At 44.3% G+C, this 26,251-nt stretch overlaps 1 protein-coding gene across 1 annotated transcript in view; it reads right to left on the reverse strand.

Annotated features, from left to right (window-relative positions):
- Positions 1-26,251, reverse strand: part of LOC128876032 (protein groucho-like) — a 74,060-nt gene that overhangs the window by 10,536 nt on the left and 37,273 nt on the right. Inside the window, exons 3-8 of the mRNA XM_054122130.1 lie at positions 26,185-26,248; positions 18,497-18,541; positions 15,492-15,629; positions 9,142-9,421; positions 6,931-6,956; positions 181-324 (exon numbers count right to left, since the gene is read on the reverse strand). Of these exons, the coding sequence (XP_053978105.1) occupies positions 181-324; positions 6,931-6,956; positions 9,142-9,421; positions 15,492-15,629; positions 18,497-18,541; positions 26,185-26,248 (697 nt within the window). The remainder of the gene's footprint in view (positions 1-180; positions 325-6,930; positions 6,957-9,141; positions 9,422-15,491; positions 15,630-18,496; positions 18,542-26,184; positions 26,249-26,251) is intronic.

Below are 26,251 nucleotides of genomic sequence, written 5' to 3' on the forward strand. Positions count from 1 at the left end.
AAATTTGTGTTTGTGATTTTTTTGTAATTTTGGTGAAAATAAAGCATCATACAAAGACTTCTTATTCGAGACTTATCCATTATTCGCATAAGATTTTGCTCCTCTCTAGATTGAAATATCTCAGGATCCAAGCAATAGGGGGTTAAGGACGAACAACGAAGAGTACAGAGCTGTACTTACGTGACCAATGTCTTTATCCTGCTCCTTTTTCATTTTCTTGATGTGCATGGGATGGTCATGGTGATTCTGTGAATGATGGGAATGGTGCGTCTCCTGCGGTGTCCGTGGACGACTGTACTTATCGCCAGGCGATATCGAACTTCTCTGTAACGTGACGAAAATTACGCGTTACGCGTTGCTCGTACACGTTCCCGAATGTCGTAGACAGAAAAAAATATACAAACGTGTTAAAAAAATAGCAGAATCATCGATAAGTGTGACCAAGTCAGGATCGCACCGTGACACTTACTGACCGAAGGAAGTGAATTTTAATTGCCTTTATTTCCACTCGAATCGAAACTTATTGGACTTATGTTGACATTGGAGCAAACAGTTTCTAGAACTCATGACGATAACGTGACAGATATTGAACAAATTTTCGCGACACTTATCGACGATTCGCTATAACTGACCTTGAAAACCAGAGTGGTCCAAGTAACATTTTTATAAGAATTGAGTTATGGCCTAAAGCGCATAGCTGATACGATGTTCCTCAATCATTAACAAACGGCAGCATTGAACTGTAACGAATTTTTATCTAATTGATTCAATTTTTGTTTATAAACTCAGTACCGTAATTTCGTAAATAGGCTACTCTGGTTCTCGTGGGCTCGTATGTTTTAAATCAAATTTACCGATATTCTAAAAGAAACTCAAACATCCTTTTACAAGTTTTAGTTTAAAAATAACACCATCTTAAGCGCGATAGATATCCCAAGCAAAAATAACATTCAAATACATCGTAAGCCTCCGCCTGTACACTCGTTTTGTTTGAGAACTATGAGAATATACTCGCGAAAGTTTTACGACTGTCTAATACTTTTGAACACACAAGTAGATGTTTCGTTGTCTAACGCAACGTTGAAACGGGTATTTGATTTACACGAACGATTAAACGGACGAAGAAGCGTCCCGAACGATAACCGACGAAGACACACTGCACGAACAGAAGTATATACGTTTACACACGGCCGTTAATCTCTAGTTAAATAACAGACAACTGGCGTGGACTGAAACAACGGATTACCCACCAGTTTCCTGCGGTCCGATCAACGTGACAAAACCGTAATTACCTGCGTCGACGATTATTATCAATTGTCACGCGAGCGCGTTCGCGATAATCGATTTCGAATTCGCCGCGCCGACCGGACGCCTCGTTTCAAAGGCATCGAAACGTAATTTTCAACGCTTCGCGTTCTTGAATAAAACATCTCCAACATCGCGCACGAATGGCTCGTAATGGTTTCGAAACACGGAATAACGATTCTCCGCTGACGTTTGAATAAAGGTTTTCAATTCCCTCTTAACCGCCCGCGGGGAAAAAAAAAACTTCCACCGTTGTTCGCGTCAAAATTCCAATTGCATTACTTATCGCGCTTTCGCATACTTGGCGTTACTCGTAGCATGAATAATGTACGTAGATCCGATTGTTTAACGTAGAAATACTGATTAGTGTTGGGTAAAAAAATTGACATATGAATTTTGAATATATTTTAAGGGACTAATTTGTATGTTCTTATTATGCGGCACTTATCGATAATGTATCATCGCTATTTGTATAGGAATTAATAGCTCAAATGGAGGATCACCGAAGACAATGCTCAATGCACGACACGTATAAAATAGACACTTTACGACAATTCGTTAGACAATCAGTAAGACGTCAAGAAATTACCAGAGTTAGTAGTTTATAGTAATGAGAATTGGTAGCTCAAATAGAAGACCATCGATACAGATAATGTCCAATAGATGAGACTTCCAAAATCGTTCCTAAATATTTATTCCGATTATTTATCAAACTCCGTACTCCCCAAATGCTTCAATCACCAATAAAATCCACTATCGAAACCCTATACCCAATAACTCGGCATCAAATCCGAATTTTTGGTGGCGTGAGCCGCGGCACGCGACAAGTCCCATCGAGCACCGTTCGATTCGTAACGGAACGTAAACGGAGTCGTCGATGGACAGCGTGTCCGCGCGTGTGTACGCAAAAGCTCGACGAAAAAGAGGAAAGCACGAGAGTGGAGGCCCGCGGGTGGCGGCTAGGAATACCACGCAGAGGAAGAGTATTAAAGGAAGCACGAATCCAGGAGGTAGAGGGCAAAAAGGGGTAAAAAAGGAATGGAAGGAAGATGCTACGGGAAGAGGTTGATAATGATTATAGAGTCGGCGCAGCGCGGTAGAGAACGGGACGAGGAGACACGCACACAGTCTAGCGCGCGCAACACACGTACAAGGAGAGAAACAGGAACGAGGGAACCGAGGAAACTGCCCGAGGATCGGTCGAATAAGGAGAGAGGAAAATAGAATAGCGAGAGGCAGAATGAGAGGGCGTCGATGGGCGTTTCGCGGTCCCGCGATGATTACAGGCTCGGCAAACCTATAATACACGCTGGCTATCTCCCCTTTTCCCTCCTTCTTTATGGCTGGCCCGCTCTTTCCATTATTTTTCTTTTTTTTTTTTCGTCCGCCTCCCTTTCCACGACAATCCCTCGTTTCGTCTCTGTTCAGTCCGCTTCGTTCCTCCTGGGCGCGCGAGCCCTGGCGCGAGAAGGTCGCGTTACTTGCATTTTCTACGGGCGAACACCGCGGCGCGCCTTACCCCTCGGCTACGAAAAGAAAAGTTTTCTGGACGAGGATCCTATCCCTTCGAGCGCCGATACAATCGAGCCTAGCATTCGTCTGTAATTACTTTCGTAACTTTAATGTTATCTGCTCTGCTCGGCTGCGGGTATCGCTTCTATCCCCGCGGGAATTTCGAGCCGTTCCACTGGTCGGTTCAGCGGGTGGGCTTTTGTTTCGCGAAACCACGAACGAGGCAGCTGATAGCGATGGGATTAAGCAACGCGCGAGCGGGATCGAGTCCTTCGCGAGTGGAAACGAGTGGAATCGGGCCGGCCTAGCGCTGGCTCGCGAGATGAATGAATGAATGAATTAGTGTAGGCCATTGGCAGATGTGCCATTTTGTTTTGGTAATAAGGATGTTAATTGGAAGGTTCATTGCAGCATCAGGACTTTGTTTATTGCAAGGCATTCGACAGGTGGAGGGTGATACTAAGCAGTAGGTAAGCCTGGGATAGGTGCGCTATTTTGTTTTAGAGATCTTAGGTCTTGAAGATCTAACCCAGGCCTAACCGAATAAGAGCCAACTGTGGTAGAATCTCGATTATTGCAAACTCGACTGTAGCATCAGAGTCGCGTTTAATGCAATGCATTATAGGGTGAAATATTTTTGTTAATGGAACAATGGAATTTAATGTAACGCAGGAGTCTAAACGAAAGTCACAAAGATTCGAACCCACGCGATCCTGGGATCCATCGTCGACCGTTTTACCTAAACGATCAATCCCGTGCCCCACGTTTCGTGTTGTCGTTTGACTGCTTAATTCTTGAGTATGCGAGGCACGGATAATACGGTAATGTATTACTGTAATACGTTCGTGATACGAAGCCTTGAATTATGACTTTAACGGTGGTTGATTTTGTTATATCATTTCTATTTTCGAAACCCTTTACATGTACTTTGAGAAACATAATCTCGAGTATGGTAATTGATTCGAAATCGCGAGTGCGTTTGAAACTTGATCCCATCGCTAGCAGTCAATCGACGCGCGTGGAAGGTGATCTCGTGTTGGAATCCGAGGCGAGAGACTCGTGGACCGTTTATACCGCAACAATGTAATATGTTTCGACGGTAGTTTCTATATACCACGAGGGTGGTAACGAGAGCTCTAAGACTGACAGTAATTGACACCAAGTGCTGACTGCTGGACGTGTAGTAACTCGACTGCAAGGATCATCTGCCGCGAGAGTGGGATTGAGTTATGCGTTAGCTATGAATGAACACCGTTACCTGCAATGATACCGAGTTCATACCTTTCCACGTTGCTTATCTCATCCGTAACTATATTTCCTATCACTCTGCTAACTCCTATTCTACTTGTTCACTGTCACCTATTTTTACCCGGATTCACCCGGATACTTCAAAATACCAAACCTCACTCTCTTATCTTTTAAGATTCCAGCTATATCTCCGTTAATGTTATTTTTAAACAATCATACAGACTCTGCTAACTCCTATTCTACTTGTTCACTGTCACCTATTTTTACCCGGATTCACCATACTTCAAAATACCAAACCTCACTCTCTTATCTTTTAAGGTTCCAGCTATATCTCCGTTAATGTTATTTTTAAACAATCATACAGACTCTGCTAACTCCTATTCTACTTGTTCACTGTCACCTATTTTTACCCGGATTCACCATACTTTAAAATACCAAACCTCACTCTCTTATCTTTTAAGATTCCAGCTATATCTCCGTTAATGTTATTTTTAAACAATCATACAGAATATTATGTATTCAAGCCAAAACGTAGTTTACCCGAGTTTATATGAAACACGATAAAATAAATTTTCTACCATTGATATAACGGAAAAAAAAACAGTTTTTATTTTCAGAAGCGATCCCATGAAATTGGTTTGGATCAGAAAATCTCTCTTATTTACAGAAGTACTCCGAGTGCAAAGGCTGGAAACATCGATATCATCGAGCAGTTATTTTTTATCTCGCCCGAGGGATTAAAATTCATCAGGGCGCCTCGTTTTGTCGGCGGACAAAAAAACGGCGAGGTGGTAAAAAGTCGAAACACGAAACCGGTACCGGTTAGGATTTTTTCTGAGCCGCTCTCTTTCCCGTACGCCACTTTATGCCTCTTCTGCGTTCGTCGAAAACATAATTGCGCGTACAGTGCCTACTCGTCGGCGAAGTACGGCTAAAGCACTCGTTGTACCCTTCACGCGCACGGAAAGTTACGCGCGTGTAACGTACCTGTAATACACGGGGTCATGTCGCGAGTGCTCGTGGCGTCGAGCACGTTGTACCGTGCAACGTTAAGTTGCGTATGCAGGCGCTGTACACGGTGCCCCTGGGATTATAGGAGCGGTCGTCGAAAGTGCATAATTTCAAGCATACGTCGAGGGAAACATACAAAAAAACAAAAAAAAAAAATAATTGCGCGACGAACAAAGGGGTCCAGTGGATTTGTTTTCGCGAAGATAGGGGAGGCTTTTATTAAGAGAGGCAAGCCACCTCGGACGCGAGAAAATGATAGTTTCGTTCAATAATTTTTATTTCGAAAACAGTTAGCTTTATGAAAGATCTGTTTGCTGGGGTTTATTGTGTATGTATCGAATGATAGAAAAATAATTTTTAATTGCGGTGTTCTTTCTTTTTTTTTTTTTTTTTTAAATATAAAAGAGCGATGCTGAAGCCATTAACTTGGCATTCCCTTTAAATTGGCATTCTATTCGTAGAAAATGTCCTCATCTTCTTTCTCGATAATATCCATTTTACAAACGTAATAGTTATCGCTCGTTCTACAGAAAACTTACTTTTAACATCCATTTGAACTAATAAAAACCACGACACCTGTTTAACGCGTTAATAAATGCTAGCATCTACTGAACTCACACAGAGGATACTTTCCTTCGGTTGTATCGAAATAATTTTAATCGATTCGCGAAACGCAGCGGCCAGGGTAATTTCTGCAGGTTCGTTTGCTCGGCACGACTGGATTATTTATCTACGTCATTAAATCCTTGAAAATTCCCGACGGAAAACAACCATGCGAAACGGATAAACGGCGGGAAAAAAAGCCCATCCACGTTTATTTGTTTATTCATGCCGATAGATTGCACGTTTGAACTTCAACGGATAATCCGATTGTTAACTCGACGTTTCGATAAATGATTTGTCTGCGTTTCAGCGGCGAAATATTTACCGGTACGCAAAACGCGGGGGTGAATGGGGCGGGGGAGGGGAGGGGAGCGGCCATAAATCTCGGACACATATTATTGTTTCATCCGTGATAAAACAGCGTCGCGCTGACATAATTTCATTTGCGCAGTAAACCTTAATTACGGCACGCGAAAAATAAAGCCCGCCCCTCTCTCACTTCCACCCCTCGTGTTCGCTGGTTCTTCTCCCGTTGTGAAGTTCGAAAACACCGACAAAGCGCGACCAGCGTCGACGCCTCTTCGACGTCGATTAATAATTTAATCTGGGAACGACGACGTCACCGAAACGCGATTTTCGCGTCGATACGCGCGTTTCTGACGGCGTCAATTATCCGCTAAAAGCGAAAGAACGGCGTTCAAAAAACGAACCGGTGAAAAGAATAGGTGCACAAGGGAGAAGGTAATCGTACGATTTCCTGCTGGACGATGAAAAATTAATTAAACGCAGTGGCCATCCGAGCATTATTGATCTTTGGAATCGTTGACGAATATTTTAATTAAACGATGTTTGTGATCTTCTTTGGCAGTTGGGAAATATTACGTGACGATTGCGGATGTTTATGCAAATTCATATATTCATGGATACAGACAAAAAAAAAAAAAAAAAAAGATTTGAACTTAAAAGTTTGTCCTTTTGAATGGCGTAACGTGTATATATTATTGTTGATATATTACATACTTTTTTGTATGTATGAACAATTTCATAGATTTTCTTATATTTTCGTTTAGTGCATAAGAATCCGCAGGCTAGTGATTTTTGAGGAATGCGGAAAATATGAAAGTGAAATATAGCGTATACCCTTATGTACCCTTTCCCAAAAGATAAACGCACGATGGTGAGAGAAAACAGTGGGGGAGAGAACAAATTAGAGTGGGAGAAAAAAAAATACAACGAAATATTTCTACTCACGTGTCTCTCCTCGGTCGAGCTGAGACCTGTAACGAGACAAATGCAAACAATCGTCAGTCAAAAAAGCCGTGCGGAACGTTTCCAACGGGAAAATGATTTTCATGCACCGGGTCTCTCGACGTGTCGACGAGGGGACGTGGTGTGCGTGGGGTGGGTTTTGGGGGAGAGAAAAAAAAAATCATCAAAATCCCGGCCACCGCGCCGCCCGATAAAATGTTAATAACGTGCCCATAAAAGGGAGGAATACAGAGAGCCAGAGAGGGTGCGAGAGGGTGGTCGCCGCGGGGTGTGGGGGATGCGGATAGGTGGAAGGGCAACCGGCGCCCGTATAAATGATCTTCATGCATATTTATGCGCTTTTCGCTCAAAACCGCCGGTGTCCGCTAACAGGGTGACGCAAACACGCTCACCAATCCCCTCGCTCACCTTCCCGCCCCTGCGTGGAAAGCGGATACCCGAAAAGCGCTTTGAAAATGTCCAGTCGAGCGATCCGTGAGCCGCACGCTCGCGTCACGTCGGCTACATATTTTTTTTCCCACCCCTCGTCGGAACCACCCCCGTTCGACCCGCGCGACCCACCCAGTGACGGGCTAAGATCCCTTGGACCCCTGGACTGCGAATTGCACAGGGCCTTGAATAATATTTGCGAAGAGGGGAAAAAGTAATTCGAGGAAAATCAAGTTTTGTTTTAAACAGACTCATCGTTTGACTTTCCAGGCCTTCTATAAAATGGTTAGATAAAGTTTTACGTGGAAACTTTAAACTGTAGACACAAGAATTTAATTCAAGGGTGAGAGATATTGTTTATCTACTCGATAATTTATAGGTATGTTTAGGGGTGATCTGGGAAGTTCAATGATGAGTTTGTTTTTTAATAAGGCAACTGGGATTATTATTTTGTATTGTTATATTTTAGTTGAAACGTAGATAGATTTAGTGTTAATACTGTCACTTTAATGTTTACGTCCAAAAGAATATATTAATTATATCACGTTGACTGTATTTGCACACATTTGCTAAAAATTGCCCAATTCGTCAATTTTCCCGATATATCAATGCACAAAATATTCAGAAGTCTCGTAGCACACCGGCAAAACGTGAGAAACGTACAAGAATTCTCTTTTGAAACTATTTCAAGGCTCGAAGCCCCTCGGAATCGGCTCTGGAGACGGCCACCCCCGTTTTCGGTGGCGCGCACCCCGACACGCTCAGCTCGTGCTCTTTTTTTTTCCAACCCCTCGGGCACGGCAGGGTATCGCGAGAGCGGGATCAAACGGATGACGGTGACAAAAAGAGAAAAATCCGCTTCGATGGTCGCTCGTTCGCGACGTGGAACGCGCTCGCAGGTGAGATTCGTTATATTGGGGTGGCTAAGGGGCGTGGGGGGTACGGTAGGATGAGGGTGGGCAGCACTCGAACGTGACCAAAGGCCGGAATTTCGTTAATTTCTTTTCCCGCCGCGTTGCCCACAGTGGTGGCAATTAAAATCGTGTGAAAGGGCGAAAAGTATGCGTATAACGAGTATTCCGGGGTTTAACGATTCCCGCGGAGCGGGCGCAGGAGGAATTCGATCGTGAAAGGGTGACCCCTGCCCCCCTCCCCCTCTCTCTCTCTCTCCAGTTCCGACGGTGCGGCTTCTGCGGTTTTTGGAACGGTCGAGGGGGGGAAACGGTAACGCATTGCTAAAGGAAGCGTGGAAATTAACCGGCAGTAACGCGAACAAAAGCTGACCGAGTTTAAGGGGGCACAACACTAATATTTTTTTTTAATGAATTCTCTTTGGTCCCATTTCCCGAAAAAAAAAACGTATTTCAAGAATATTGTGTCTAATTCCGAGAAAGAAATCTCTGGATTTGCTAGAGTTACGTTACGGTTACCCATTGAATGCTAAATACTCGTGTAAGCAATACCAATCCCACAACTTCGTTAATTTAATATATTTTTAAACATAAAAATTTATGACACTGTTTATCTAAAAAAATTCTCCAAATATGCATCTCTTTCCTAGATCGAATCCCCCCTTAAAATCTTCAACTTTCAAATAAGTAACAATTTCGAAGCTACATTGATTTAATTACTGCAGTTTCCCGCGATACAACCCCACACACGCACACACACACACATCCTATACATTGTGCCAATTATCGTTCGAAGAACCGTTACGTCGGCTCCTACGAGACAAGGCGGATGAAAGAGAAGCGGAGTACTCACCGCCGTTGCTCTTCAAGTCGTCGGGCTGGCCACGATGGAGTTCCGGTTTGCCAAGCATCGAAAGTGGATGCGACGCCGTTGCACCGGGTGCTGTCGCGGCTCCAGGCGTCAGGCCAAGACCAATAAGAGCGGCAGAGGCGGAAGTCGACACCGGAAGTCCACCAGCTGGCCCTAGTCCCGGAAGTCCGGGTAGGCTGGGATGAGCGCCTATCGCCGCCCCCGGTGGCAGTTGCTGGGCGTGCATTTGTTGCAGCAACCTTGGTATATCTGGTCTCTGTTGCTGAAACAGAAAGAGCGGCTGTCAAAGTCGCTGAACTTTAACAGTTAACATCAGTTATATTACGTGCAGGGTGAGTCGATAAAAATTGCCACCTGAAGCGGCTCGTTGTTTGTTCAGTTTACGCAAACATGTTTCAAATTAAGGGATGTAGGAGGGACAATTCACCCCCGGGGGGGATGAGGTTTATTTTCTTCACATACGTTCCTATAGTACTTTTACGGATATACTTGTATTTTTACGGATAGCCTTCGATATTTGAGGATTGTGACGTATAAATAAAATTTTTTAATTTGGAAAATAATTTACGATTTGTGAATGGTTTGTACGACTTCGATCAAGAAAATGTAGATTGTAGATACGATTAGATGTACGTTTACCGATGATGAAAGTATCGAGAAAAAAAGGAATATTCTATTTATATATTTTTGGTACAACTACCCATGAGTTTTGTGCGAATCTTTAGACGCTATTGTATATGTTTTTTTCAAGATCTGTGAAGGTGGTAAATGATATTTATTAACTTGTGTATACCCTACAGAACTAAATTACAAGCCACGTATGTTTCCCAAAATTAATCACGGCAACTATACCACCAACACGGTAACCTTACAAAAATAATTTGACAGAGTTTACAAAAACCCCTCAGAAAGACCCCTTAAAAAAAGAAGCTCAACATCTCGCTGAAACGAACCCGAACGTTGCCCGGCAGCTTTCCTCGGGTTTCGGTACGGGGCCCCCGACAGACGGGAAGGAGAGGGGGTAAAAATTGTTGCGCGTCAAAAGCCCCTCGCCGGAAGTCGAGTGGCCGCAAGGCAAATTGCAAGCTACATCCGTGGAGTACGTGCACGTGCGTGTAGGGCGCCGCAAATACGTCCCCAGGGGGTAAACTGTGCTGCGGGAAGACCATACGAGCCGTATACACACGCTGCCCTGACCCCATCGTGTGTCTCTCCCTTGCCCCATTCAGCGACAGTCCAGGAAAATAACTATCGTACACAATCGGCGCCGCGTAGGCCTCGAGAGGGGTTATTTCGCATAATCCACCCTCGACGACGAGACCACGACCCTCGTTCGCGTACCGTCGTGTTACATTCTCCCCCTTCCCACTGCTCGACCCCTAAATACCTAAGTGAAATCCATGATAAGCATGATTCGCGCACGTAACGAGTTTACCGGCCTCTGTTATCACCCCCTCGATCTTACCGACGATGTCTCCCTTTTTCTGCCTCTCCCTCTCTTTCACTCTCTGGTGGCCATTGTGCGTAAAACGGCAATTGACCAACAGTAGAAAAAGTCGGATTCTGGGTGGCAAGTGGAGTACGAGGTCTTCTTGGATTTTTTCGAGTAGGAATCTGATATCAGAATTTGAGAATTTATCATGATGTTGTGTACGAGAAAAATTGTGTAAAGGGTTGGAAGGGGGCGGGGGGGGGGCGGCCCGCCAAGTGGACTGCGAATCAGACTTGGTTTTGTCTGAAATATCTGTAGCATTTGAACTCCAATAGGCATTGTGATCATAAGTAATGGTAATATCGATATACATATAGCAAAGATACAACAATATTATCCCAACGCTATATTCTCCCCGAACGAATATACTTTTTTCGAGACTCACGACTAAACCCGCCAAGTAATTATCCAAACTTCCGGTTTCAGGTTACCCGTTGCACGGAACACTTTTTACGCCCGCTGTGTACACGTACTTGGCTGGCTTTTTTCGTCGCGTAATTGTTCCCCGGTTGAAAGTCGAGTTGTTCCCCGATTTCCGACGAAAATAACCGCGCCCGTCGATGGATTTTCCTCTGCTCGTGACGCCATTGGTGCATTATGCAATTATTGCCCGTTCGACGAGCGAACCGTTCGTTTGCGTTCTTTTTACCCAACGCCCGCCTCTCTCTCTCTCTGTAACGAAAAAACGAATTCACGGCTCGTCATTTGTTTTGCGCGTGCAGAGGGGGGGGACGGGTGGGGGCGTCGTTGAATCCGAGCGTCGAATTATAATCGGAACCGTTTTGTTGTTGTTTTTTCTTTTCACGATTGGAATGGAAAGAGAGAGGCGTGATATCGCGCGGCAACGATAACGTTGCATAATCCTGGGTATAGAAACGGCGCGTATCGTGTGAACAATTTTTCGCTCGGAATTCAAGTGTGCACAGAGGGCTGGTGGGAGAGGGAATCGCGTTGGCGAGTCTCTGGTGTATTGTTTGACGTTCAGCGAAACGAACGGTGGAAATTCTGGCTAATAAAGTGTACTGTTAACGCGCACGCTCGCGGTGGTCGCGTATCTGCTCGTCCGTCGTATTTTCGATGATTTTACGGCGGAAAACGTATATTAATGCGCGAATTTATTTAGGGTTTTTTTTTGTTTTTTTTTTTCCAGTGGAAACGGCTCGCAATTTGGAATGAATTTGAACGAAGGTAAGCGTGTTATCGAAGCAATGGAATTGGATGTAAAGTTGTTTCGTGTAATCGAGAGGGGAAATTATTGATCGGATTTTGTGAAAGATTCGAGTAAGCGTGGTTATTGGACCTCGATTCGGGTAGGCTTCAGAAAAGTTGAGTTTGTAATTAAAATTGCGTCGCGAGTTTAATAGTTTTCGTATAAATTCTAGTTTTATATAAACGGAATCTGCGATGACGAAGAAACGAATTTAAACAATTGCATATGCGCAAAGAAGGCGTTCGTCATTTCGTCGGTGGGATACTGATCTTTTTAATATTAATAAAACAGAAGTTATTTCACAATATCTACGAAACTTATGGGATCATATTATAACGTCATTAATTCCTTTTCGACACTAACACTCATTCGTATCAGTTGAAATCGAGTCACCGTAAACCAAAGACTGTCAGATTACTGGGAAATTATTATCATAGAAATCTCTTTCCAGTTCGGTTGAAAAATAATAAAAGAAAGAAACAAACGAATTCCTACTCCACATTTTGCTTACCAAATCACCGTTCCCTATATTTACACGAAGCTAACTATTTCATTCGCACGAATACTTTCTACGCCCACTGTACGTAGGCGCGCGAGGGTTCCCCGATAAACACAATAGATACACACCGAAAATCGTCGGGACGGCTGAACCCCCCATCCTTCCATTAACCCCCCAACGGTATTCAATTCGTATTCGAAGCAACGAGCGGGACCACGTCGTCCGTGCAGTGCCAAACGAAACGTAATAGTCCCAAACGAGGTTTAACGCGCCGTGAATAATACGCGGGATGGGGTGGCCAGCCTGTGCCCGAGGGGTGGATCGGTCCAACGGCGTCGCGTTGCCCCCGAGGTGCGACTCGTCCATACCTGTGCGTTTAAATACGTGTCAGGGAATACCCTGCGCGCCCGTACAAACGCGCCCCTGCCGTTGCGTGCACGAAAGCGTATATGCATTCATAGCAAGAACGGGGCGAGTGAAAACACCGACAGGGAGACAGGGATAACCGGGAGAAGTCCAATTAAATCAGTGGCGCGCAACTTTCTTCGATACTTGGATAAATACGAGGATAAGGAATTTTTTTAGTATAATGAAGGGAGTAATGAAGAGTTTGGAATTAAATAATAGTTGAAGAATAGTTTTGGGTCGGTATGGAATGATTGACCCTTTGCACTCGGATGTCCCCTTTGAAGGGAACGTTGAAAGTCCAGGGAACTTTGGTAGAGATCAAATGAAATAAAAAAGGCGTACAAAAATCACATCACGGTTTGTAGAGAAATCCGAAACGGTCAAATTTTTAATTTTACATCAATGATACCCTAAAAATTCAAACATCTCAGCATAAGCGTCTCAAGAATACATTCTCGTCAATTTTTCACGTTCCGCCATAGACAAATCGCGCTCCCAAGATCCTCGCGAAACGAGCAAAACGTTCCCGTCGAATCCGTAAACACAAATCCTGCAATCTCCGAACGTAACTCACAAATTACACACCCTCGTGCATTTCACACACCGCGTCGGATGGTGCACTTTGTTGCGCCACTGAATTAGACGGAGGAGCACCAGGGGAGCATCGTGCGAGCGAGAGAAATCGCAGGGAGAATTGCGTTCCACCGGTTCCACGGTGTTATTAAACGAAATATTGATTCAACCCCTGTTTACCGAGTAATACATATTCATGGGGGTTGGCGCTTATGTCTATTTGCCTCCGTCCTCCCCTCGGCCCCGCCCGACTCCCCTCCACCACGACTCACTTTGTTCCCCTGTCTTACTCTATTTAGTGTCTCGACCCTTCGAGAACCTCCTTCATCGCTCCCCCTTCAACGAGCATGAACGAGGAGTCGCGGGTGCACGTGCACGTGTCACACTCTCTGGCTTCACCTTGTACCCTACTATTCGCCGCGTAGTGCACGCACTGATTATATCCCCGCATGCCGATGACGCGTATTACGCAACTGCAGATTGCGGTTGGTGTCGCGACCTCGATCGAACGATTTGTAGCGGTCAGGATTGCGCGCTCGTTAAATCGAGGACACGCGACGGGAGCTGGAGATTTTAGTCTAGACGGCTTTCAACGGTGCCTGTCGTTTCTTTTTATCTTTTGGGTTTTCTGAGGGATATGTTGGGGTCGTTGGATGAGACTGGATGTCGTTGCGTTGATAACGCTATAAATAAGACTATAACGACGTCATTATTTTAGAAGAACATTTTTGAATTTTCCAGACTCACTCACCCTACAAGACAGAATCACAGAAACCGCGAAGCCACGTTTTCCAGCAAGTGGTCCAAAGAGAATATTAAGAATTTTAATAAAAAGAATTATCAACAAAAATTATTTTCACGTAATTAAATGTATCGGATGAAACATATACAACCCTGAGATATTAAATTTATAATAATGCCCCATTCAAATATATTCCAAAATATCCAACTACTTTCGCGTTTCCCAACCGCCTCATTCCCATTTCGCGTCGCGTTTTCCATGTCCACCCCGTATATAGGAACAAACGCAGAAGGTGTCATGACGTGGGACTTATCGATGGAGGTAACTGTACGTGCAAGAAGAATAATTCAAGCACGCCTCCGGGGCTCGGCGACGAGCATCGTACATTTGTTCAGGCCGGCGATGTATCGACGACCGCGGAATTATTCAAGTCGCGCGCTCGAGGACCAACTCGGAACTCAATTATACGCGCCGCGACGACCGACTGCCAATTTCACCGTGACGATGGCGCGGCTGCCATGGCGGCACTTTGCTTATGAGTATGAGACGAGCGTTTTCCAGCGGAAGTCCCGTCGTCGCGGGACACCACACGACCGATGAAAGGAAAGGATGCGTTCACCGAGCTCGAGAGCGCAACCGACGTCCGTTTTGGGAGTCTGTTATATGGAAATTCAAGTGTGCTCGACGACTGGATAAACGATCATGGTAGAAAAAAAAAGAAATGTTTGACCAGAGGTCGTGTAAGCTGCGCGCGATCGGGCTGCCGTTAATGCGTGTGCACAGTGATTCAAGTGACTCGAAGACTGGAGACTATTGGCTAGGCATAGTCGTGGAGAAATTGTTTCAAGGCGTATCGCGTACATTAATATTTTTTTTTAAATTTAATTTGGAAAATCAGGTTCCTGAGGGTTAAACGGTTCAGCTTCAGAATTAATTTATTTAATTTTTTCAGTGAAAATTCTTATCACTGAGTTTCGGTTAATCTTTTTGAAATAGATTCGTACAACTTTGTAATAGTAGAATTTAAACATAAGGTGAATTTGTAGTTCCTACAAGGGCAAGATAATCCTACGTATACTTTTCACGTTTTAGAGATGCTAGAGAAAATCTGCGTCTTAAGCTGTTCGTTAAAGTTACCCTCAGTGGTTCCATGGTATTTAAATCAGATGATTATGCTAGCCAGGGAAAATGTTTGTCTAGGTGCTCCTCAAACTAACACTGACCGTTCAGGGGAATTATCGAGTCAGCTGAATACCAGAGCAACGTATAAGTATGCTATGTAGGAGTTCGTGTAATTTCGTCTAGCCCCTGTATTTCCATAAATAAAAACAGTATCGAACCAGGCAGAGAGCAAGTCGATGCTCCGGAAGTCTTGTGGAGCTAATTAAAAATATATGTGTACGCTTACCCCTATTATAGAGTTCAGCTCCGCCATCGTGACCTGTTTCGCTCTTTCCACAGCGGATGCAACCTGCTGCTGATGCTCTGGCGATAAAAATGGCAGAATCTGCCCGATGATGGCGTTCAGTCTCTTCGATATTTCGGCCTGTTGGAAGACACAACGCAATTAGTGAGAAATAGATAAGTGCTCAAGAATGTTCAATATTAGGTCGGTGCGACATCAAAGTCAAACATAAAGTCAGCATTTGTCAGAACGATTCCATGCTAGATTGCAAAATTCAATGCTGATGATTCTTCACAAAAAAAGAACTTATAATTTTCTATCTTTTGTGTGTATAATTAATACAGAATCTCATTGCAATGGAATAAAAAGAATTATTTCGATTAGAAATACGTTTCAAAAATATTTTCTGCGGTTAAAATTTCATTTATGTAAACGGCAGTTTACGTGCACCAATCTCTAATGGGTGAGAATGTCAAACGGGTGGAAGAGGATGAATAGCATGCGTGAAAACGAGATCATAGCGATCGGTATTCGTCGAGCATAGTCGAACAAAAGAACGCTTGCGTTTGCTCCGTTTCGCCTAAACGCTGTGGGTGATCGGCCGACGCGTGAGAGCTGCGTAGTAAAACGTCCCGGTAACAAAGTGCATAACAGGGGGAAGAAAGCTTTTTTCTTTGTTTTTTCGCCCGCGCACATGCCTCCCAGCTGCCCGCGATCGAAAATATTTTCGGCCCCTTTCCGCGAGCGAAATATTTAAGCACGGACACTTTTAAGAGGCGGCTGGAGTTAAAATTAGCCCGACAAAAAAACAGAGTGCAGCGGGAATTACCTTTCGACTTGTTTCTATTTAACGTGGCTCGTATATCTCTCTGCCAATTGGCCGCGTTCAACGTTACAAAATTCAACAGAACCGCACTCGGACTAGAACTTTTTCCATTACTAAATATTAAGCGTAGAAATTAATTCTGTGGCTTTATATTCATACAATTATAATTCTCGTTGGAAATATTTATTCGTTTTGTTAGTTAGAGTACCAACCTCCTATGTCCTCGATCTAATTTATGTTAGAATAGATGTGAATAGTTAATCAAAGTCTGAATCCGATAGACCTTTACAATGTAATTGAGAGTTACAAGTACTGTTGTTATTTTTTTCTATTCAAAATAAAGAGTAATACAATATTACCCTCAGTCTTAATATCGAAGGAATTTTTATACCCAAATATGAATGTTATATAAACTATCCTCCAATCTTAGTTCTCTTTCAATTGTTACGTATCCTCGAAGCCACTGCACCCTCGAACCCTGATCAGCCATTTCAGAAACACTCCGCGTATAAAAAGAAACGCGGAACGCCGTGTCGACGAATCAAAGCCCCGCTTTTGTTAATGCGAATTCCTTTCCGCGCGAGGCAACATCCGCCAAGCGTTTTCTGGCGAAAATACTGTCTACAGTCGGGGCGCGCTGAATACACAAACGATGCGTATCCGTATCTTCGCGGGAACCTCTGTATTTCTAGCGGCGTGCGCTCGTCAAATGAGGCGGGTCTCTATTTTTGTCGCACCTCGTAAGAAGCCGGGAGGCTACGTTGGGGAATTAAATGACGCGCGAGGACATAACGTTGATGATTAACGAGACGCGGGGGATAAAGCGTTCTCGCAAGTTTAACGAACGATTTCGAGACCCCATGATCTCAGCTGGGAGGGTTACCATCTTCGAATCGTAAGAAAAGAGCACCCCCGACGGTCCTTAAAAGGAAAAGCCACCTTGGACGCACGAAAAACATCTTCACAAAAATTTTTTTTTTGGAAGACGATTAACTTAAGAGAAAGTAATAGAAAGACAATTTGTATTTAGATTTTTCAGATATGAAACAAAATTAAATAAGACAGTTAAATAAAAATCTTTATCTTTTTCTTACGACAATTGCATATACTCCCTTAAATACAATCAAGAAAGAGGTTATATGCGATGCGGATGAATTGATCACCAAAGTTTTCGGTTACCTGCTACCACCGTAAAAATTAATCTAAATAAAAAAAGAATAAACGTTTCCCCAGGACGCGAGGCGTCGTGCTACCGGTTTATCGAACGAAGCACGTCTTCTCGGAACAGCGTCGAAAGTGGTGGCCCCCTCTTGCCGTTGGATTTTCTCGGAGCCCCGTTCCGTGTCGCCGAGTCATCGCGGCAAATGTTTATTCGGCCGTGTACACGGGACAAACTTATCCCGGCTTAATGACTTGGGCAAACACGCGACGTTAACCAACGCGAGTCTCGCGACGAGCCAAGAAAGAGTGCTGCGCGACTGCGAAAACAGAGAGGGAAACCAAGCAAGAGAGAGAGAGAGAGAGAGAGAGAGAGAGAGAGAGAGAGAGAGAGATACTTTTGAAATTGGTGCACGAAGATCATCGAAACGAAATTGCACGACGAAAGACAGTTTCTCGGGTCGAAGTAGCAGAGGGGAGCGTCCATTAATCACGTGAAATTTTAGGTAGGGAAATGGGGTTCGCGATAATTGTCACGATCAATCATGTGGAGGATGGATACCGAAGACTCATCGTGTATAGTTTTTTAAAATCTCTTGTAGGGTATCGATACATATAATCCTATTTCCACAGTCCTATGAGTATTCGTACCCTCTTTGTCTATTAAAGAAATTTGTCTAAATTAAACGATAGGCTTTGATGCCATCCAAATAAATGTCTCGTAATACCCTTGAAAATTTCTACTGAGATCAAATTTTGTTTATTTTTGTAACTTCATCTAAATTCGAGAATTTCATTCAAATTTATTTTCTTTGATATTTAAAATTGAGAATTAATTTTTTTAGTTCTTCAGTGAAAAACACTGTCATTCATATTTGTATGACGTGGCGATCATATATATATATATATATATATAAGATTTAATTGGAAACATTCAACCTATCGAAAAGTGAAAATGTACCAGGAAATGCATCACGTGATTAATGGACGGCCCTCAAAGCTAAAAGAAGGAACTGAAACTCACCTGTTTGTGCATCTCCACGTTTAGGCCGTACGACATCTCGTAGTACTGCAACAAAGAAAGCGAGACACGTTAGAGCGAAGGTACACGAGTTTTACAACTGCGAATCGCAGCCTTTGGGTGGGGACTGACGTTAACACTTAACAGTTAACACGTTTGTTGCCGGACAAGGCGGCTACTATGCTGTTTTTCGAATATCTCGATCCCTTCCCAAGTTCTACACTTACCACTCGGGCTCTAATAGTTTCTTCGTATTTGGATTGAAAGAACAGAAACGGGTTGTGGGTACAAGAAACGTCGAATATTGTAAAACTACATTTCTGAGTCTGCATTGGAGAAATCTCACGAAATAATAAAGCAACCTAAACCGAATTTGGTATACGTGCTCAGAAAACACCAATGTTCAACTGGAATTAGAATGATTGTTTCTTCAAATTTTAGGCTAAGTGCAAGAATTTCTAGTATAAGGATTTTATTTTTAATAATCTTCTGCATGTAGTTTAGTACAAAACGTTTATCAAGTGTGGGAAGAGTAAAACAATTATTTATATAATTTAAAGTAGAAATGGAAATAGTAGACAAACACAGAGGAAAAGGAATCTTGAAATTGGAGCATCTTCGGAATATGAAGGTAATGTACGAAGATCAAGGTGAGTATTTAAAGATAAATCGGATATATCTGCCATGTGCATTGAGAGAAGTGTAATAAGGTTGCAGAAAAGCTAAAGCACTCGGTGTAGCGCCAAAATTGCACGATCCAGCAATCAACAGGTTGCGATCACTGGCGTCAAACGCTTTTGTGAAGTCTAACGAAGTAATGGATGCAACACGGCGCGAGTCGAAAGCACGGAAGACTGCACCAGAAATGTGCAGAAACGCTGCTGCTGTGCAGTGACCGCCGCGAAACCCAGATTGGAAAACCAGTGCTCGGTGGAACCGATAAACCTTTGCAGTTGCGAGGTACAAAGCTTTTCGAAGGCTTTGTAAAGAGAAGAAGCTTGAGGAGAATCTAAGGAAGACAATGCCCTAAAGATAGGATCGACTGTAAAAGCTTTTCAAACTGCAGACGAGTCTCTCTTGGAAGTACGGAAATCCAAAATACGAGGAGGATGTGTCAAGAAAGGAAACCAGAATAAAACCACAAGTTCAAATATCGAGATTAGAGGGATAAATCTTGGCTTCCTTTGAAGATCTAGAAAGATCTCCAAGAGAAAACTCTTCAAACACGCCAGAGTACGAATTAACGAAGAAGTGGGTAATGATAAGCTGAAGAGAAGCAACAGTCACTGACGTCGACAAAATTTCACCCAGTTACGTTAGAAAACGTTTAAAAAAAAATCCTCGACAACTCGTTCCACGAAAGATAACGAGTCCTCCGCAACAAGATTCCGCGCAAAGCAAAAACAACTTCGCTGGGAAACTAGCATTCCGACGTTCATTAAAGCCGAAGATCGGTCTTCTGGTAGCCCAGATTAAACCCATTCGACTATAAACCCTGGGGGCACTCTCCGTTAGAAAACACGCGATAAAAGGCATGCCATCCTGATGTCCCTGAATAAAAAAAAAAATGAAACCATCATCCAAGCAGCGGTAGAAATCTCGTTAGACGTGATTCGCGATGAGATCGATGACTGGCCGACTCGTTCGTAACTTTGTTCTACAACCCGGAGGACCGTCGTTTCGAATAAATTATGCACTGGTTGGAAAGTCTATTTCTTCCGCTTCGGAAATATGTCTGGCCCCGGATCGCGCTATATCGCTATGCTTTTTATCGCGAGAGTACAAAGTACCGACAGAAGTTACGACGAGATTATCTAGTTCGGAGCCGGTGTTGCGCGACGGTCGTTGTCGAGATTAATGGTAGCCGGGATGTTAATGACGCGGATGCAGAGGAGGCGACTCGGCGAGGAGGCGGGCTGGAGGGAAAGAAAAAACGTCGAAATAACGAAGCAAGACACGGACAAATCTGGCAAATGATGCTAAATTGCCGACGGCGAGGAAACGCCGCGCCAGCGTTAGCGCGCGAGGCGAGGCGACGCGCGCGATGCTAAATGACCACCGACGGAGTCGACTGTTAAGTAATGACGCTACAAAACGTTCCCTTCGGTAAAATGCGCGTTTACCGCAATTATGACCGCCTCTTCGCGGTCCCGCTAACGACCAGCCGTTGATAGCCGATGAAAGACACTTTGCAATCGGGAAGTCTCCGAGTTTCTTGCGACGCTAACGACGAAAGGGGAATTGTTGTTTTGGCAACGTGAGTGATTCCTTGAACCTTATTGTCTCTACTGGGTAATCTTACATCCTGAACTCTACGCGTTAACACATCAGAGTGTTCATAGAATTATTAAGATCTACCATTTTCTTGTTCTTGTTGTTGAAGGGTGATTTTGAACAGAAAAAAAGGTATTTAATCGAGGAAAAATATTATTATATCTAATCGATGTTAATTTTGCCAAGCACCAAGTAAACGCGGCAACTTGACCGTTACAGGGTTTCTTACAGACTAAAAATGCAGGGAAAGAGTCGTTCTGACCTTACTGGAGTCGCAATAAAAATGAACTTGTCGCCTCACGTACACGCAAAGGGAAACCCTCAAAATACTTGATATTATTTTTCTTCAAAACTTCTAAGAAGGTTGTTTTTCCCTTTTCAAAATGATTAAGTTACATTGCTCTAAGCGCTCGTATTCTTTAAGTCAGTCATTTATAATAAATGAATTATAAACTCTTTATAGGCTGATATTATTTCTCCCTGTCTATAAGCCGACACATCCACGGTGTCCCTTTTCGTACAATACAAAGTCATCAATCAACCTCAATCATCCGCATGCCTCCAACCTCCTTATCCACAAATTCTCTCTCACTCCCACGTTAGATACTGCTATTAACCCAATAGAAAGTTGCTACGCAAGCTTGCACTCCTCGCAACCGGACATTGTTTATCCACGGTTGCATCGTTCCACGAGCTACCAGTTTACTGTAGTAGCTACTTTCGCGTGAATTCAAGTGTACCGCGCGCGTTGCTTTGAATTTTATCGATGAAATTTACGATACGAGCATACCTGTCCTCTCGTCGCTTTCCGCGGTAACGGGTTATTAATTATCGTTAATCGCGACAAACTTAATCGGATCTAGCCGAGTACACTCCAGAGGAGACACAGAGGCGAGCGGGAGAAGTTTAGTCTCCGTGTTGCGTGCACGCGTTCGCACGATGGAGCGAAACGGAAGCGAGAGACAGAGAACGTAGGTGACCAGATGCTAGAAGAGAGACAGAGCGACGAGAAACGGTCTAGAGGGAGCAGAGGGGGGAAACGGAAGGATAGCAGAACGCGTGCAACACGCTCGAGAGCCAGGTACAGGTTCTTAATTTTACGGGCCATTAGCCCCGTAATTACACGGGCGAATTAATTGCGTCGTAAGTAAGTTATTCCACCCGAGGGAGAAGGGGGTAGGAAGCGAGCCGCCAACGGAAAGGAAGCCGTGGGGGAGGTGGTGAAGAAGGAGAAACGCAGGGAAGAGGGCAACACGGAGACGAAGAGGGCAGGAGGCAGAGGTTGTTAAGATCAACTGCTGTAGCGGGAACAGGCAGCGACGATCAGCGGCACCAGCCAACAGCCCTTAGCAGTAGCGCACTCTGGACCAACTTCCGCGACTCATTATGGCTTGCACAACAAATTAACGTGGCGGGCCTCGACCCCCGTGCACCGGGCGTCCTTAACGTGGCGCTTGTTAATGAACTCGACAAAGAGAACGAGAAAAAGCATGCGATCTCCCTCGATTTGCCGCCTCCGCCTCCAACTTCGCCTCCTCGCTCCGCCTTGGCTCCGACACCCCACCGAGATGTACTCTGTACACGTCGTTTAAGCGAGTTAACAAGCGGCCTTTTGTTAGAGACCTGGCCTTTTTTACCGTCGCCGGTACTATTGCTCGAACAGCTACACGAGTGGGAGAAAGAAAGTGGTCTTGTTAAGGGGGGATAAATGATCGGGCCAAGGCGTGCCGGAGGTGTAGTAATTCAGCCCGACAAATTTTTATCGACCGGCCGAACGAGCACCCTGGAAATCGATAGGTCTCCAGACTCTCGTGGAAGAAGCGTTATGCGGAGGGAATAGGTGGCGAGAAGCCCTGGAACCACGTAATTGGTTCCACGGAGCAGCGTTTATCTAACGTTTTTGACCGGGGTATACTTGGACCGAGCGGCCAAGTCGGTGGACCCATCGGACTGTTGGAGTATTTACTATAATTCAATATTTTATTTCACTACAAAAATAAATGTACTAAAAATATACAATAATGTATATGTACAATGTATATATCTTGCACTGCAGAATAACGAAAGAGGAAGTTTAGGTTATGGCCTGCCCTCTCAAGTGCCTGAGAGGACTCTTCTACTTTGTACACAGTCTATACAGCTAGAAATTCTGTCTGCCTTTTTCTTATAACGTTTGTCGGAATACATCGTGAAAATTTTATTTGGAAACGCCAAACCTATCTAATTTAAATAAATTCCTTCAATAAATACAGATAGTACGAATAATTATGGGACTGACTGTATGTCGAGTGATAATTAAATGAAGCTGATGTTGTTCTCCAATGAATATAAAAGAAAGTTTTATCGTCCTCTACAAAGGTCAACAAAGATGCTGGAAAAAACTACGAAAATATCATCCCAGCGTGAAACGAAGGTTCAATGAAGTATGACTCGCGCAGAACGAAACGCGATACGAGGCATACATACCCTACACCGCAGTGAATGTGTCAAGTATATCTATTCGGCTATCTGGTGTCTTCCAGACCACGTGCAAAGCGGCAGAAACTGGATCGACGTGCAAATTCCCGAGAAATTTAAAGGAGGTCGTCCAGACGTGTCAGAATTCACTCCGATCGCGATACCAGCCTTACATTCGCCATTCTGGAATTTTTTAATACCACAACGTATCGCTACTCTCAAATTTTCTCGACATTATTCGAGACAGTGCTGCACTCACCGCACACGATCAGAAGGTAAAACGTGGAACGAGCTGCGGGGGATAAGGATATCCGTGGCATTAACGCGCGGAAAGAGCGCGATAATATTTACGGTGACGTTCGCGGAATCTAGTATCGTTTAGCGGGCGAACAATGCGTTTAGCGCACGCTACACGCAATAATAATGTCCCGAAGGGCGGGAAGGGTAGACAACGAAATCTACATTCCACGGCAACACGAATTATGAGACTGAACGTGTCTTAGAGTACTCGGCTGGCACCGTGGTTCGTGCCGATAAATCTCCAAAGTCTCCCTCTCTCTCTCTCTCTCTCTCTCTTCGTGGTAACTTCCTTCGGGCGGCAGCCGTGTCGGCTCGTTCGCTTGATTAATCGTGTTTAAACTAGTCGCCTCCGCGCCAATTAAGACTGTACAACGCTCACGCGCAAGAAGAGCAAGAAGGAACGGGAGAGACACTCCCTAGCATCCGAGCCAGTCGTTGAAAAACAGGGACACTGTCTACCCGTGAGCCTGAAGCCGGGAACAGCCAACGGGCGCTGCCAACCGCGCAAAGGACAACAATAAATTAGTATCGGACCGATGCACGCCTCCGGCATGCTGCGTTTGCCGACTCGTTCGCGTATGATCGTACAAGGTGTCCTACTATCAACTACCCACGCCAATTTCGTCGAAATTGTCGGTCGTATCGGTGTAGATTAGATCGCGTCGATCAGCGATCCGCGAGAGCCATCGTTTCTTCTAATTGATGGTATACACAGTCAATCCCATACGTATTCGTACCCTCTACGTCTATCGAAGAAATTCATCTAAATTAAATGATAGGTTGATCTTTCCCAACAAATGTTTCATTATAAATATGTATATACTTGTAACGAAAAGTTTATTGGTAAACATTGAACCTATAATTTAATTTAAACAAATTTCTTCAATAGATATCGAAGGTACGAATACTTATGATACTAACTGTACGTGGCAAAAGAAGAGGATCTATATTTTCGTAATATGTGTGTTGAAGAATAAATGTAGTTAATGGGAAGCAATGACCTGATTCGTTCACAAATTTACTGAAAGTTAATGGGAGTTTGTAACTCCCATCTTTATGCAATTCTTGAGATGGTCATCTGTACTTTGTACAATCTGTGCTGTCGCAATCCTTAAAAAAACACTCGAACAAAGTTTTCCAGAAGAATGGTACATTGTAGTAAAAGTTTGTTTGTGTATTGGGCGCTTAACTCACAAAACTTGGTGTTCGTTAAATACTTGTTTTGCATTACTTTGCATTTGGCTATACACTTCTCTTCTCTTCCTCGGGCATCCCCAACAGAGATCAAGCATATCTCCAGCCCCTGAGGGCACAGTAAAGAAAGAAGTTCCACCCTAGCCTATCGATAATCCCATCTCTCCACATTCTCCTATCACCAAGACCACTCGAACCCTGGTCAACGATAAACCTATTCCCCCATGAATACCCCAGAGAACTCCAGCCGAGACTTACGCAACCGTCCAGGAAGGAAACACGTCGATTTTCCCGTTTTCGCTACGCTCGCGACCGATAGCCGCGATATCAGCGTCGATTAATTATGTCACCGGGTCCGCGATAAACTCGCCCACCTCTGATCCTTCTCACGCACGCAGTACAATTTCGCGAGGGTTAACTGCCGAGGCATCTACCATGAAAACACCCATGGGCAATAAATCCCATCTTGCGTGCGCGGCGACTCGGATTTCCTCGCAGGATACGCGGATCGGTATAATTAGACTGGTTTACGACGGTCGATCGACAGAGAAGCATTCGGGGTGTAACGAGGGCAACTAAGCTACATTATCCTTCGTTGCTGTGCGCCAAACTGTATTGCTTTGTCGTTCGGTGTCTAAAAACGGCGGCTCGCGGTCGACTCGCCAGTGGTTCGGAGTCGGAGATCGGAGTTGGATCCTAGATAGGATCTTTGAGCGGGAAATTTGGTTCCAAGAGTCTTTGCTTGTTGTATACTGAGCAGGGATGGTTAGGGAATGAGTGAAGAGATGGTTACGAGGAAAAGAATTGAGGTCACAGGTCATCACAATTTAACCCTTTGCACTCGGATGTTCCCCTATGAGGGGACATCGTGAGTCTAAACTATTTTATTAATGATAATAGGTTTGTTATAAAGGATTCATGTTTGCAGTGATGTCTTATTAGAACAAGAAAATTACCTCGAAGTCGTTAAAAAAAAAAAAGTACCCCTTAACCCCTTGATTCCACCAAAATACCTAATCCTTCGAGAAGATTATCCAGCACTTCATTTTTGGAAGCTAGCCTGACCAAAACGAAGCACCGCTGAGAACCGCTGGCCTCTTAGAGCCATTAGCTATGCACTGTAGGTGCGCAAGATAAATATACAGATACACGTGCACACGGGCTGGCGGCCGAGCGTGTACGTGAGGGGCGAATATGCGAGGAGCGTGAGCGCGCGCGTAACAGGCCAATGTAAAGTCGGTGCGGCGAGGATGCAATTAATGCTAAGAAGCCGAGGTGGTTTAGCGGTCGAGCGAGCATGATTATCCTGGATAGGGAAAACGAGGGACCCGTGGAGCGAACCGTGGAGCGAGACGGAATTACCGAAGAAAGGGGAACGGAGCGAAACTATAGTAGGACGGAGAGAAAGAGCACACGAACAGGGGGGGCTTAACCGGAATTAGTGTTACAGAATGGTGATTCCTTACCATCACGTAATGTCGTTGAATCTCGATCTTCTCCGTGGCCAGTTTCTCGCACTCGAGTTTCAAGCTG

Source organism: Hylaeus volcanicus, chromosome 4 (genome assembly GCF_026283585.1).
Source record: "Hylaeus volcanicus isolate JK05 chromosome 4, UHH_iyHylVolc1.0_haploid, whole genome shotgun sequence".
Lineage (NCBI taxonomy): Eukaryota > Metazoa > Arthropoda > Insecta > Hymenoptera > Colletidae > Hylaeus > Hylaeus volcanicus.